The sequence below is a fragment of the Phocoena phocoena genome, chromosome 13 (genome assembly GCF_963924675.1).
Source record: "Phocoena phocoena chromosome 13, mPhoPho1.1, whole genome shotgun sequence".
In the NCBI taxonomy this organism is placed as follows: Eukaryota; Metazoa; Chordata; class Mammalia; order Artiodactyla; family Phocoenidae; genus Phocoena; species Phocoena phocoena.
Genome location: NC_089231.1, coordinates 20238200 through 20254031, shown reverse-complemented (window position 1 = coordinate 20254031; position 15832 = coordinate 20238200). Strand labels below are relative to the sequence as shown.

Sequence of the window (15832 nt, the reverse complement as noted above, 5' to 3'; positions counted from 1 at the left end):
CACAAAGAACTTCAAAACAAATTGTTCTGAAGTCAACAACTCTTGTTAGCAACACATTTACACAGCACTTGGAACCCGTATAATCTTTGCGCTACCGATTTGAACTCATAACATTCACAACAGAAAAAAAAATTTGTTGAATTTCTGACAATATTTAAATGCTCCCTAACGTTACTGAAAGAAAACTAAGGCAAACATTTGCAAATGTGTTTGTATGATGCCGACATGACTTTTGTTAGCCTAACTCTTATCTGAGAGAAGGATATCAAGAATAACTCGCTTCCTCTAAGAAAAACTGTCGAAGCTGGAAAATGACAGAAGTGCCGGAATTATATAGAGGGCTAAACTAAACTAGTCTTTCCTAAAAAAATTTTTCCCATATTGCACTGAAATGTAAGAAAAATTTTATAGGAAGAATACCCCAAAGTCTCATCTAATAAATTTTCTGAACCAAATGTGCTAGAATAAACTGCAGTGGGATATGTCACCAGAAGAGAATTGTGAGAATTCTCAAATACCTCTCAAAGAAGCCAACATGTCATATTGAGAACTTAACCTTGCACCAACTGACTACAATAAAAGAAAAATAATTCAACAGGAAGACAAAAGAGAAAAGGCTGGAAAACCAAGCAATTTACATTTCCCTGGAAGAGCAAAACTTCTCTCTGGGTCAAGTCCAAATCAACACACCCCAGGCTGTCACAAATTCCATGGTATTCTGCCACCACAGCCTTCAACACAACTGAAGATCGTATCAACATTCTTTTTCCACAATCACATGACATAGCTATTCCTGAAACACAATTCAAGGTATAGAATTCAGCCTACAGATGAAGATAACAACCAGTTAAGACCAGAATGTAACAGAATAGAAAGAAGCAAACAACAACCAGAACACAGCAGAGGAAAGAATACAGAATTATGTATAAACAAACCTCAACTCCCATTCTAATCCAGATTTCCAAATATGCTCAGTATCACAAAATAAAATAGCACGTAACCCTCAATACTGTTTAAAACTTGAATCATTTCTGCTCACTGCAAACTTCCACCCCCAAACCTGATCTTCTTGTGTTGCCCTCTACTGTAGCATCGTCTACTTAGCAACTACTCTTCAAGCTAGGAGGCCAAACACAACGTTCAATGCTCCATCCCTCAGCCCACACATCCAATACCAAGTTCTAAATGTTCAGAGACTCCCCAATGCTGACAAAATAGTTTTGCCTCCTTAACAGAACATCAAAAACCTTCCATCTGTTCAGGTTTTTTTTTTTTTTCCTGACTTTTTCCCACCAGCCTTGAACACACCTCACATTCTAAATTCAACATCACCAAAATATGCCACGTACCTTTGACTTCCAGCCATGTCTTTCCAGGTGGAAGGCTGAGCATAAGCAATATCCTGTCTATCATAAAACTATTAAATCTGGGCTTCCCTGGTGGTGCAGTGGTTGAGAGTCTGCCTGCTGATGCAGGGGACACAGGTTCGGGCCCCGGTCCGGGAAGATCCCACATGCCGTGGAGCGGCTGGGCCCGTGAGCCATGGCCGCTGAGCCTGCGCATCCGGAGCCTGTGCTCCACAACAGGAGAGGCCACAACAGTGAGAGTCCCGCGTACCGCAAAAAAAACAAAACAAAACAAAAACTATTAAATCCTCCAAGCCCAGCTAAAATATCACTGCATCTATGAAGTTGTCTGTGATTCTGAAAGCCCACTTAGAAATAATTCGACTATCCCTCAATTCTACTTCATTACAATTCTAAACATTCCCTTGATTAGTAAACAACCAAAAATTACAATGTCCCTTATTAAAACCCTCAAACATAACGTATATAGCCTAGTACTGAACAAAGTAACTTCTGAGAGCAAAAAAAAAACCTCTCAGTTGAATAGTTAAGAACATGGTTTTCATTTGCAGACACAATGGAACAGAAAAGTCTATGCTTATATAAAACTTACATTGTCTGGAATTTAAAAACGGAACTGGAAAATTTTCATGGTTAATCTTATAATACGTAAGAAGTATTACTAAAAAACCCAAGTTAATGAAAAATTGGTAAAGAGTACCCTGTTATTATATCCTTATATAATTACGAATAATTTTAATTAAGCTAAAATAGGCATATAGTCCTTATAATCAGATATTCCAGTTACTAGTAAATAAGATTCTGATAAACTACTTGATATACAGATACAAGCATCTGTAATGCACAGCTACAAGTACTGGTCATACACACTGTTGCCTTCAGAACGTGCTACAAGCCATTTTCTTCTCCGTAACTGCTATAGCTTGTGCTTGGTGCTTTAAGGAAAGCCAACCTGGCTGCCCCAGGGGATTTTAAGACCAGGGACCTTCCTCTGCAGGAGATGAAGGGAAGCATATTAGAAAGGCAAGGCCCATGGGAATGGTTAAGCAGAAATTCTGTCCATAGGGACCACTGCACAACGGCAAAATGACTCTGGAAGTGGTGGCCGAGGAAGTCAGCGCTAGATAAACAAAACGACTGTATGTCACTCAAGTGACTAAGTTATCATCTGTCTGCCCTCTAAGATGGCTGCTGTTAGGTAAGTCTCAGACACACCAGGACTTAATGTGACTAAGCTTTTATTCTAAAAGCATCAAGTTGTAACTCAGGGAAATTATTATTTTTTAAACTCTAGTAGACTAGTGAAGGATATTAGTCACTTTCAGTTTTCTCTGCCCAAAGCGATTACTTCTAATCCTGGTAATGAAATACTAATATTTCACTTTCAACCACAAAAAATTTCCCTACCAACTGCCCCCTAGATCTGCCTATCCTGAGCCAACCTGTGATCTCACCTTTAACTTGTCTTCCCCACTAAATACCCTGAAGAAAAGTAACTATTAAATGAAAATCAAAAGCACGAGTTACATTTTTCTGGTTCATATTAGAACATTTCATCACTTGAACTATGTCTTTGCTTGCCTTCATTTTGATTAAGCTGTTTAAAGCAACTTTTTTTTTTAATTGAAGTATAGTTGATTTTAAGCACTTTTTAAACCTAACTTTATCTTAGAGGTTTCTAGCTACAGATTATCAAAAGGAAAGAAATTTTATTTGGCATCTGACTTTCAAATCTAAGAAAAAACTTTATTGAGATACCAGAAAGACTTAAATAATGGTCACCTTAACTTAGTAGTATTCCCATTATGTCACTCTATAAACTCATCTGTAAACGGCATTACTGGAGCTAGACAACTGTAATATGCCCTGCCAGTCTATGATATGAAAATTAACTCTCTGAAGACCGTTGCTTGCATGTGAAACTGCACTCTGAAATGAGTAGTAGAGCAAACGTATTGTTTCATGTTACTTTGGTAAAATGGATAATCATGATGTCCAGTCAAGCCATCATGAGGAGACCAGGGGTCTGAGCAAACACAAGTATAACTTCAAACCAGTTTCTAACAGGATGAACTGTGGGGGTGGCGGCAACCAGAGTGGAAGAAGATGGACCGACCTATCAGCAGGAAGGAGCATCGTGGACGGCAGATGGTTAGGTCTATGTCTCAAGAGTAAGTTCTAAGGTGTATGGCTCTCCAACAACATCAGGAAGTGCTTTGTGGGGAATAATAAAAATGCCAGAAGCTACAGCATTGGAAAAGTCTGAGAATAAAGAAATGTCAACTTTCTATTTTTTCTATCCCTCTAAGTGTTCAAGTTTACTTGTTACTTACAAGAGTGTTAAGTATTGAAAGATTTCTCTACCTTTAAATAACAATTGTCTCCAGAAATCAAATTTTAGCTGAGACTAAAAATCTGAAATTAACACTATCTTCTTGTACCTTAGTACAATCAGAAAACTGCCAAACCAATTAATTCGAAGAAATATATACCAATTTTTTCAAAACTACATGACATACGCACAGGAAAATCCATCCAAAAGTCAGCTCCCAGTCCCCCTTAATCCCTTTCCTCCCAAACTTTAAATGTAGGCCTTTCCTAAAATGAACATCCTCAGCCCTCCTCTATAGTGTGTCCCAGGCAGAATTTATCTACTCTTATCTTACTATCTCCCATCTCTGATCAATTACGAAATCCAGTTCCTTCATAATCACCTTTGAATCCATCCTTCCTTTCCATTTCCATTGCCACTGCCTAAATCAAATCTTTATCACCTCAAGTCTCAATCACCACAGTAGGCTGATTTTCTATTTGCTAGCCTCTTTGCATCCTAAACTAGCCAGACTGCTCTTCCTCAAACACCACTATTACCAAAGTGCCAGTTTAAATGCCTTCAACAGACTTCAACCCATTAGCAAAAGGGAGCCAAACATTTTAGCCCTGCATTTAGGATCCTCTGTCATCTAGTCTTCTCTTAACCTTTCAACCCTATTTTCCACTCCTCTTACCCAGTGACTTCTGCCATATTGGTTTATTCAAGTCTATTCTGAATCAATAGGCTGAATGATTTTCCTCTTCAGCCCTATGCAAACCATGTATTTTACTTGGTCCAGCATGCGTGTCTCCACCCACAATCCCCAAGAGCCCAGAAACACCAATGCATCTTATACCTCTTCCATGAAGCCTTAACAGAACAAAGTAATAGGAATTACGTAAATAATCATGAACCGCCTGTTGGCATCTCTTTTAGTTTGAAATACTGAGTTCCGTATGGCTGTAAAACTTCTACAAGTTCAAATCTTATCTTCACAAATAGCATACTGAAGTATAGTTATTAATGAATGAAATGATAGGACGTCAAATGTGCTTCAAAATAATGAAGGCTGAGTCAGGGTAGTAGATGTGGGTATGGATGAAATAAGGCTGTCAACTATTGAACCGGATACTTGGTAGTTCTTTATATAATTCTACTTTTGTATATATGTTTGAAATGTTCTATAATAAAATTCTTAAAATATAAACATTAAAGTATGCAAGCTATTTCCCCATGAAAACTAGTTTTTTTTAAATATGAAGAGTTTGGGCAAGTAAATTGGAGCATGAAAGAATTTCCTTAGCAGCTGGGGTGGGGGCTGGGGTGGAGAATTATTTTTAAAGTATCAACAAGAAAAAAAGTGTATTTACAATTTGGCTACTGATAAGATAGGACAGCATTCCACCTTTTCTCTCGACTTAAATGTTTAAGGAATCACCACACAATTTTAAATGGTATGAAAGACCTTTAGTAGAATTCAAATTCTGTACCAATCATCCTTATTCCATAAACTAGCATTTATTTAACAAAAATTATATGCAAAGAGTATATTATTGGCAGCAAATTCTATTATCTCTATATCATGGTTATGAATATGGTTAAAAATTCAGGGTGATCCACTAAAAAATAAAAAATGAATGAACATAAAATTCTACCTAATCTCATCCCACTGCCACAAGCACTCACCTTCTGAAAAAGCAAAAACACTGGTTATTTTGGTTGAATTGGAGACTGAACACTGCTATGGAAATGTCAGAAATTAAGCATGTCTGGAAATTATTTCAAAATATAACGGGAGAGGTGGGAAGGGGACTGCATATTGATGAAACGAGACTGGCCAGGAGTCAATAATTGTTAAAACTGGTAGACAAGTACAGGTGGAATTCATTTCACTTTTCTAACTACTTTTGTTTTTGCATATGTTTGAACTTTCCCATAATAAAAAAACATACACATAGATAGATAAGAACACCCAAAAAACAAACTGTATTTCTTTTTTTTTTTTTTTTTTTTTTAACAAACTGTATTTCTTAAAAAGAGGCTAGGGGTCTCTGGAAAAGGCCTTTTTAAAGAAATGCATACATCACTGCACACATGTTAAAAAGAATTTTAAAGTCATTCATCCTTTAATCTATGGATTCCTCCAGTATGAAAAGAACTATGAAAGAACATACATACACACATATGTGTTGGGGTGTGTGTATGTGTATATGTGTGTGCACAGACAAATATATTCAGAAAACAGAATGGAAGACAATGTGTCAAAATATTAACAGTGATTCTCTTTAGAACTATATAAGGGTTGTCATTTCTCTTTATATACTCTTCTCTATTTTCCCTATTTTCCACACTGAGCATGGGTTATTTTTATAATCAGGGAAAAAATGGAATATTTTTTAAACCTCTGATGAATGTGTATAACCTAAGCTCTACCCTAAACACATTTCAAAATACAACAAAATATTGCAAATCCTCACATAATTAACAAGCACATGCTTCTATTTATGTTGGGTAATTAAGTGAAGAGAAAGGAACAAAGATTTTACTGATCTATTGACCATCTACTACACGCCCGAATGCCTTACATGTATTTTCATTTAATCTCACAAAATTCCATGAAGTAGAATTCCTACCCCTGATTTACACTTGAGAAATCGGAAGCTTACAGAAGTTTAAGAATCTGTCCAAGTTAAAACAGTAAAGCAAGATTCAAGTCCCAATCTTCTGACTCAGAGTCCCTATTTTTATTCTAAACCAGTGCTATGCAAGTATAGTTTATGGACAGACTTACTTCAAACAATGTCTTCAAATAAGTACAGAAATGGAGAGAAAGCATTTAGAAACTGCTATGGCAATATGACATGGCAAATTTATGACTTTTGTAGCATCTAACAATAAAAAGTTGCAATGTGTATTTCATATATCCACTTTTGTATTATATTGCCCACTTCTGCTAGGGGCCTCCAGGAAAGATCTTTCTTTTTTAAAGAGATGCATACATCACTGCATACACGTTAAAAAGAATTCTAAGGACATTCATTTTTGCTTTAATCTATGGATTCTTTCAGTATAAACGGAAGAAGAAAAGAATACCAAGATACAGTAGTCAGAAATCATCAAGAGGATGATGTTCTTCTTCCGCACATTTGTAAGTCACTAATAATTGTTCCTGACAAATGCTAAGTGTTCAATTTTTAAGATCTAATTTTAAATTATATTTACTATCATTTGCATTTACACACTGCCTATGTAGTCAAGTTCCCAAACAAACGAGTTTGAATTTATACTCTAATAAGATAAGGCAAAATCATAAGATCCACATATATTATTCAAATTTCACCCTATTTCATACTTCTACTTCCTTGAGAAGTTTTAGTTTTTAGAAGTTCTGACAAAATTAAGTAAAACTTTATTTTTCAATTTGTCTAGTTATTTCTTAGTGGAAATGGCAAACAACAGTAAAAGATGAACAGACAAGAGGTGCAAGTAATACCTATCGAGGCAAACAGTAAATCCATGTAAGAAGAGTCGATGACTTATTTCTTTTTTTTTTTTTTTTTTTTGTGGTACGCGGGCCTCTCAATGTTGTGGCCTCTCCCGTTGCGGAGCACAGGCTCTGGGCGCGCAAGCTCAGCGGCCATGGCTCACGGGCCTAGCCGCCCTGCAGCATGTGGGATCCTCCCGGACCAGGGCACGAACCCGTGTCCCCTGCATCGGCAGGCGGACTCTCAACCACTGCGCCACCAGGGAAGCCCTTGATGACTTATTTCTAATTCATCATGCTGGGCTAACAAATCTCAAATACAAGCTAAACATTATGAATCTCTATTAGTCCCACTATAAAGTGTAAAACAAAAACAAAGCAAAAAAAATCAACTTCACAAATCATCTGCTTCTGTTCCACTAATTAAAGTTAAATTACGAAAACTTAAATTGTGACTCTATATCTCACAAATGAACTTTTAAAAGCAATTTGAAAAAAATCATACATCAGTTTCTGTTGGAGATTATTTTTAGAATGTACGTGTATCAGTTCCTTTTGAGCTATGTATTTCCTCTACTACAGGTATTATGCGTGTTCTGGCTGGTGAGACTTTGCATGTCAAACTCTAAAAATCGGATGTAGGACAGATGGCAATGTTGCAACCTAACAGAAATCCCTCTAGCACATCACAAAAAGATGTGATGGTACAGTTGAGAAAAGAATTATCAGAGCACAATTTCCACCACACCTATGTCTTTTATTTCTGGATTCAGGCTTTAATCAGGCATCATCAAGAAAAGAGACTAAAAGCAAGTTAAACTTTCAATTATGCAATAAGAATTTAATAAATATTGTATTTTTTTCCTTTCTCCAACTAAAGGGATTTTTTTTTAAACTGGTCTGTAGGATACATTTCAACTATATCTTAACTCTGAAAGAAACATATAAAGCTTTTCCCAGGAACCATATAAAACTATCTCATAAGCTGCATTTAGCCTGCAAGTTACAATGTGATTTCTTCTAATTTAAGTGAAAGCTTTTAAAATGAAGATCTATATAGCTTACTCCTCAGCGAATGTGAGGAGCATTGCCTATCTGAATATCTGATAAGAGGGGCAACCCTAGGATAAACAAGAAAAAGAGAAAGAGAAATATTTCTGAACAAAATGGTCACTTCTGCTACCCAGAGAAAAACTGCTTTAATTATGTTAATTTACCACAATTTTTCCATTTTTTTTCCCCCTTCTATATTACATAGAACTGGAAGATCATCTTTTGGTACAACAGCTTCACTGCGAAATAGGATTTAAAATGTACCCCTTGTCAACTTCAGGATGCAAGCATAACAGTAAATAATTACATTATTTTAGTGGTACACCAAGCTTAATAAAGTAGACTAGGCAAGAGATGTTGCAATATTTCAGAATATAACTAGAGATCTCTATGTGAGGCAGCAGCAGAGCAGGGTAGCTAAGAGTTGTGGGGTTAAACCACCTGCATCAGGATTCTAACTCTGCACCTACTAGCAGTACAACCTCAAGCCTATTACTTAACTTCCCTGTCCTAACTCCCCACCTATAAAATGGAGTAATTGTACAGCACAACATCACAGGTAATATAAAGCAAAGGCTAAGAGGTCATTTAATCCCTGTTTTACAAAATTTTACATGCCATACATCAAACACTTATCTAGTATCTGTGTGTTCAGCACTGTGTCTGGCGGGAGGAAGACAGCTAGGTGAGAAAGCCACCGGTCCTAGGGGAATGAACAACAGAGTAATACAGGAGACACCACGTTTAACTACACAGGGATGACCAGAAAGAAAATATTATGGAGAAAGACAGTTTACTGAACGTCAACGAGACTTCAATTAAGAACTGTGACCCTAGTGCTTGCTTCGGCAGCACATATACTAAAAAAGAACTGTGACCCTTGCAACTATACTCCAATAAAAATTATTTAAAAAAAAAAAGAACGGTGACCCTTGGTCCACTGAGCTAGTTTTTTCCAACAAAGACTACAAGGGAGAGTCTATTATTTTTAAACCAAAAAAAAAAAAAAATAAGAGGGAAAGAGCCTAGTTGAACTTTGACATCCTCAATGATTCAGAATTCATGCCCTCAAAGACCATACCAGCCTTTCATAACAAATGAGATATGCCTACAGACTTTTTTAAACCTATTTATATGTTCAGTCCATACAACTTGAGTTATTTAATGAACTGTTTTCCTTAGTTAGTCCTTAAACATATCCAAAGCTTTAAGGGATCTACATATTTATTTTGGTGTTCTAGAATTGAATCCTTATAGCACTATGAGGTACAGGTACAATCATACCCGCTTTACAAACAGAGAAACCACAGCACTGCGAAGTGTAAATGACATGCTCGAGGCTGCACCATTGGTAAATGCAGAGGTAGAATACCAATTCCAGACCTTAACCCCCTGTGCCCTGCTGCTTTCCCTAGAGACTCCTACTTTTATCATCTCACTCATGATTTAAAGCCCTCAATTATATTGCCTCTGAGTCCTCTTCTTAATGAAATCTCTTTAGTCTCTCATCATGCATCTGCTCCTTAATGGTTATTTTAATTGTTCTCTGGCTCCATTTTATCTTTTCAGAGAAGTGATCAGGTGTGAATGCATCATAATTTGATAAAAGAGTCAAAAATGGTTACTATTATGTTTCCAATACCCAACCAGATGATATTTTATGGCAGCAGCTGTAGCAGTTTACCATGACTCCCAGGCCTTTAATCCAGTTATAACCAGAAGTCTAGAACCCAACAAGACATCGATACAGAGCTCACACCAAGGTTAAGCATAGACTTGATTTTAAAAAAGGCATAAGACAGCTACTAAAGGTTCCTCTGCAGAGGAAAACAGTATTTCAAAAATATCAATCTGCAAGTGTAAGAACCAAAAACTAGAAATGACAGGAGTCAAGTAGACCGGTAAGAAAAGTATTGTTCAAATAATGGGCTCATATGATGGCAATGAACTTTTTCAGAAACTATACCAATGGATCCAACGCTTGATCAAACCACACCCTTTTAAAAAGAAACTTTGGATGATCATATACAAACTGCCACAGTACTACCCGTAATCCTGACAGAAGGCATAATTACATTGCTTAACTAGCAACCAGAGGCATACCTTCCTATTAGAACTTGGCAATCTCAGGAAACAGCAAGAAAAGAAAAAAATTCTACCAAAATTTGAGGCTTTCTCAATGAGCTTAATTTAAGTCCAATTAATAAGTGTAAAGGCTTCCCTTGTGGCGCAGTGGTTGAGAGTCCGCCGATGCAGGGGACACAGGTTCATGCCCCGGTCCGGGAAGATCCCACATGCTGCGGAGCGGCTGGGCCCGTGAGCCATGGCCGCTGAGCCTGCGCGTCCAGAGCCTGTGCTCCGCAACGGGAGAGGCCACAACAGTGAGAGGCCCACGTACCACAAAAAAATAAAAAAAAAATAAGTGTAAGACACACCCTGCATTAACAGGCACAGATTTGTTTCGATTAATCTTCCCATGGGCAAGCTAAATCAGGAGTTAGCATTATTAGAATCTATGTGCACACAACTGTGTGCAGGTGTTCACGTTACCAACAGAAGAGGTGACTCTTAACCCACCTATTAACAGATATGGCTAGTATTTTGTGAGCTACTGGTTTTTAATGAGTGGCAGGTATACAGGGATGCTAATATGCAAAGCAGTGACACTGCGGATTGAAAAATAGTGTGTTCACCTCTAATACGAGTAGGTGACTTGCAGCATTCATCACTGAAAGCAGAAGTCAAAGTTAGAGTAACTACTATATCACAAGTATCACATCACACTCTATGCGTCCTCCTGTCGCAGAATGTAACCTCTCAGAATGAAATCAAGACTGGATGTTACAATCTTGTACAGTAACTAAGCTTTGTAGGTGGACAACAATAGACAACACTCCCTCCAGCCCTGAACTAAGCACATGTGGCACAACTCTGTTCAATGTGTCTTTTCATTTGGCATAAACAAGTAAAAAGCAAATCATGTTGCACTGTCTCATAAAAAGACTTTAAGGGACTTCCCTGGTGGCTCAGTGGTTAAGAATCTGCCTGCCAACTCAGGGGACACAGGTTTGAGCCCTGGTCCAGGAAGATCCCACACGCCATGGAAAGCCCGTGCGCCACAAATACTGAGCCTGCACTCTAGACCCGGCGAGCCACAACTACTGAGCCCTCGTGCCACAACTACTGAAGCCTGAACGCCTAGAGCCCGTGCTCCACAACAAGGGAAGCCACCGCAATGAGTAGCACGCGCTCCGCAATGAAGAGTAGTCCCCGCTCGCCACAACCAGAGAAAGCTGGCGCGCAGCAATAAAGACCCAGTGCAGCCAATAATAAAATAAATAAATAAATTTATTTTTTTAAAAGACTTTAATTTTATAAACTTATTTTTAAAAGACTTTAATTTTATAAATTTATTTTTAAAAAGACTTTAGGGGCTTCCCTGGTGGCGCAGTGGTTGGGAGTCTGCCTGCCGATGTGGGGGGACATGGGTTCGTGCCCCGGTCCAGGAGGGTCCCACATGCCGTGGAGCGGCTGGGCCCGTGAGCCATGGCCGCTGAGCCTGCGCATCCAGAGCCTGTGCTCTGCAACGGGAGAGGCCATAGCAGTGAGAGGCCCGCGTACAGCAAAAACAAACAACAACAAAAAAAAGACTTTAATTTTATAAATTAAAAGCCCGGTGCGTGGGCTTCTCATTGCAGTGGCTTTTCTTGTTGCGGAGCATGGGCTCTAGGCACGCAGGCTTCAGTAGTTGTGGCACGTGGTCTCAGAAGCTGTGGCTCGTGGGCTCTAGAGGGCAGGCTCAGTAGCTGTGGCGCACAGGCTTAGCTGCTCCACAGCATGTGGGATCTTCCTGGACCAGGGCTTGAACCCGTGTCCCCTGAACTGGCAGGCGGACTCTTAACCACTGGGCCACCAGGGAAGCCCAAGACTTTAATTTTGGAGAGTAATTATTACTATACTGGTTTGTGATTCTTCACAGGATCAATGTGTTAAGAAAGTTTTAGATTGATTATATCAGTTTTTCTACCATAAAATAATCTATTGGGCTTGTATAAAAAAGGTAACATCGAAAATTTACAACACATTAAAAAAAAAAAAAAGGTGACCACACATCAGAATGAGCGCTACAGCAATCTGCCTTTTTAAAATAACTTTTCCAGGTACTGAAAGAAGAAGAGCAAGAAAAAAGCTTTGCAGCAACCAAAAGTAAGTTCCAACAAATACATCATCCCAAAACCAAACAAACCATATCCCAGGAGAAATGCCACAGGGAGTGAAATTCAAAGTTAAAGATGCTCTACTGAGAATAGACTAGTCACTTATTCCTCAAGGAGTTCAATCCCAGACACAGAATGTTCTTGTCACGTATAACTGGCTAAAAGACATCAATACAGAGTTCACATAAAGGTTATGCATACTACTTGCTTAAAAAGAAAACAGAAGGAGCTGTTAACGAAAGAATATGCAAAAATGAACAATTGTGAAAAGCACTAAATGAAACAAGTGAACTTGAGAGTAACCATTTGTTCCACAATAACTTTCTTAGTATTATTGAAACAAATTTAATAGGTAATGATGGGGAAATACAAAACAAGATTATCACCTTTGTATGTTTAAAATAAGTTTTCTAATTATCATTTAAGATTTCAAAATGAGTGGTCTCGGATTAAGTGACAAAATAAGTTCTAGTGCAACACCACTTTCATTTTATTTTTTTTACTTCAATAGGTGAAATAACTTCACTGAAACTACTCTTCCATATATTTGAGCAACTATCAGGAATATGTTCATATTTACATGTTATACCAGTAGTGATTGCATTCTTGTGTGTATGTATATATGTACATACTCATATACACATATACACGTATTTTTTTAACCTCTTAAATCTATTTAAGAGTATTTCCTTTCTTTTCCTTTTTTTTTTTGCGGTGTGTGGGCCTCTCACTGTTGTGGCCTCTCCCGTTGCGGAGCACAGGCTCCGGACGCGCAGGCTCAGCAGCCATGGCTCACGGGCCCAGCCGCTCCGCGGCATGTGGGATCTTCCCGGACCGGGGCTCGAACCCGTGTCCCCTGCATCGGCAGGCGGACTCTCAACCACTGCGCCACCAGGGAAGCCCAAGAGTATTTTCAATTCATAAACATTGTATTGTGTGTGTGTGTGTGTGTGTGTGTGTGTGTGCTTTTACCCAGGAGTAATGTATGGAAAAAAGGAAATCCAATGGCTAAATGGCAGACGACATCTACTCCAACACCCATATATCGTCCCTGAAAATGATTAAATTAGCCCACAAACATGGTCCTCTAAGCCACTGAGTATAACATGTTTATATTTATACTCTCTTGAGAAATGGGACTGTTTATAAGAAAAGTTAGTAAATTTGTTGTTAAGAAAATTCCATTGGTATCAACAGCCAAAGACACTTCCCTGACCTTACTGGGTCAGACAGCATGATTACAGGATTCACCATCAAGCTGAAAACCTGTTATCATTCAGACCAAGTTTTCTCAATCCAGCACTTGTGACACTTGGGGCCAGATAATCCTTTGCTGTGAGGGCTGTCCTGTGCGTCGTAGAATGTTTAGCAGCATCTCTGGCCTCTACCCGCTAGATGCCAGTAGCACCCCCTTCCAAGGTGTGACAACCAAAAATGTCCCCAGACATTATCAAATATGCCCGGAGGACAAATTCTGGTCTAGGAGTCTAACAACGTATTACAGTGTTGGGTTTCAAAAGGGAGTAAATTCTGCAACACCAAGAAACTACAGGCATTCTAAGTGGCTACTTCATTAGAAACTTTCGTGGATTCCACAAAGCAACTGAAACCTTGTTACTGCAGATACCTTTCTTCCACATGTGCATGATTAAACACTCTTGTGATGATGAATCTGGGACAGGAGCCAACAGTGACTGGTTTTATAGTTTCGATGAATTACACCTTCTTTTAACCCTTCAGGGGAATAATCATCCCTGCCAGAGTAACCCTTCTTTCCGCAAACCATTTTCCCCAACACTTTACCCATAAGAGGCCCTCCTATGGGCTCTCACCATTCAGACACTGTGACTGTCACTGCACTGGGGTCAACTCTCACCCAAGGGCTCGGGCACCTTCCACTACAAGGCCAGTCTGTCTCTGCCACTCCCCTCTGGCCCCTGCTCTCCTCTTGACATCCCCTACCCAGGTCAGCTCTCGACCCTTGACCCCGGCCTGACCCTGCCGCCCCCTCCCCGCCCCCAAGGCGGTACCTGAAGTAGTAGACATCGCTCTTGCCGGCACTGAGCCCAGATTTTCGGATCACTTCCTCCTTCTTCCATCCGGGGGGGAGGGCCGGGCAGTCCATCCTCTTCCCGCTCTCCGTGGCCCGGGGTCCCCTGGGCCCCGGTCCCGCGCTCCCCGACGGGAAAGGGACCGGCTCCCGCCGGGGGGCGCCGCCGCCACCGCTGCCGCCGCAGACGCCGCCGTCGCCGCCAAGGCCGCTGCCGCCACTCTGGGGACGGCCGCGGCCCCGGCCCCGGCCCCGGCCCCGTCCCCGGCCACGGCCCCGGCCCCGGCCACGGCCACAGACGCCGCCGCCCCGGCCCGCCTGCTTCCACCGCCCCCGGCCACGGCCGCCGCCCCGAGCGCCTTCCCTGCGCACGCCGCTCACCGGGGACGGGGCGAGCGCGCAGCCCTGGCCCCCCTGCTCTATGGCGGAGTCGCCGCCAGCGCCACTGCCGCCCGCCGCGCTCTCCCCCTCCTCCTGCTCCGGGCAGCAGCGGCCTCCCCCCGGGTGCGCGCGCATCCAGCCCCCTCCCCAGCCGGCGCTGCGCTTCTTCCGTAACCGAGCCCTTGGAATCCCGGAGACCCGCCCCGCCCGCAGAGCGGCGCGCGGGGGACGCGCGCAAGCATCATAGAGCGGGCGCGCACAGAGAGGCCCTCCCGCCCGGGGCGTGGCCCCAGCCACCGCCTCTTAGGTCCTCCAAGCGGTCTGGGCGGCCATCTTGTCTCCGCCTCCTCGAGGACACGCCCCCAGCCCCACCCGCTCCGCCCCCGGCCGCGCCCTTCCGGCCCCCACCCCCACGAGGCGGGCGGTTTGGGCCCAGAGTCACTTGTAGAGAAATGTCAGGACTGCGGTTTATTTGTTTCAAACTGGGTTAACCTCTCTCACTGTATGATTTTACCTCCGTTTGCTTCCCAATTAAAGAGGAGCAAACAAAATGTATCTCATATTTTATGTTTACTATATAAATATGAGAATATTCATTTAAAGGAATAGAAGATACCCCCTTTCGTGCCTCGACATCGTAGCTTGCCAGGGAGCTCAGATTGATGGATTGAGTCGAAGTGTCCCCATAGAGGAGTATCACTATACTCCAGAGTCTGGCTTCCGGGCCTTAGGACCCTGGATTGATTATTCTCTTAGAACTTTGTAAGGCTACAGGAAGGTAAGTGACAACTTGGAAAGTTCCCTCCAGTTCTACAGGTTTTACCGCTAAATTCCCCATAAAATGACCAGAATTCCTGAATCCACCTAGAATTTACCAAATTTCTCAGGATCTTTTCTTAATTTATACTTCCTTGTCTAATGACCTTTGACAAGTATCAATGACCTTTGACTTGGTAAATACACCTT

The 15832-nt window shown here is 41.0% G+C and overlaps 1 protein-coding gene across 1 annotated transcript in view; it reads right to left on the bottom strand.

The window, feature by feature from the left end:
• The window catches only part of MBD2 (methyl-CpG binding domain protein 2), a 76522-nt gene extending 61521 nt beyond the window's left edge, over positions 1–15001 (bottom strand). Inside the window, exon 1 of the mRNA XM_065890006.1 lies at positions 14466–15001. Within this exon, the coding sequence (XP_065746078.1) occupies positions 14466–15001 (536 nt within the window). The remainder of the gene's footprint in view (positions 1–14465) is intronic.
• Positions 15002–15832: the final 831 nt, after the last annotated feature.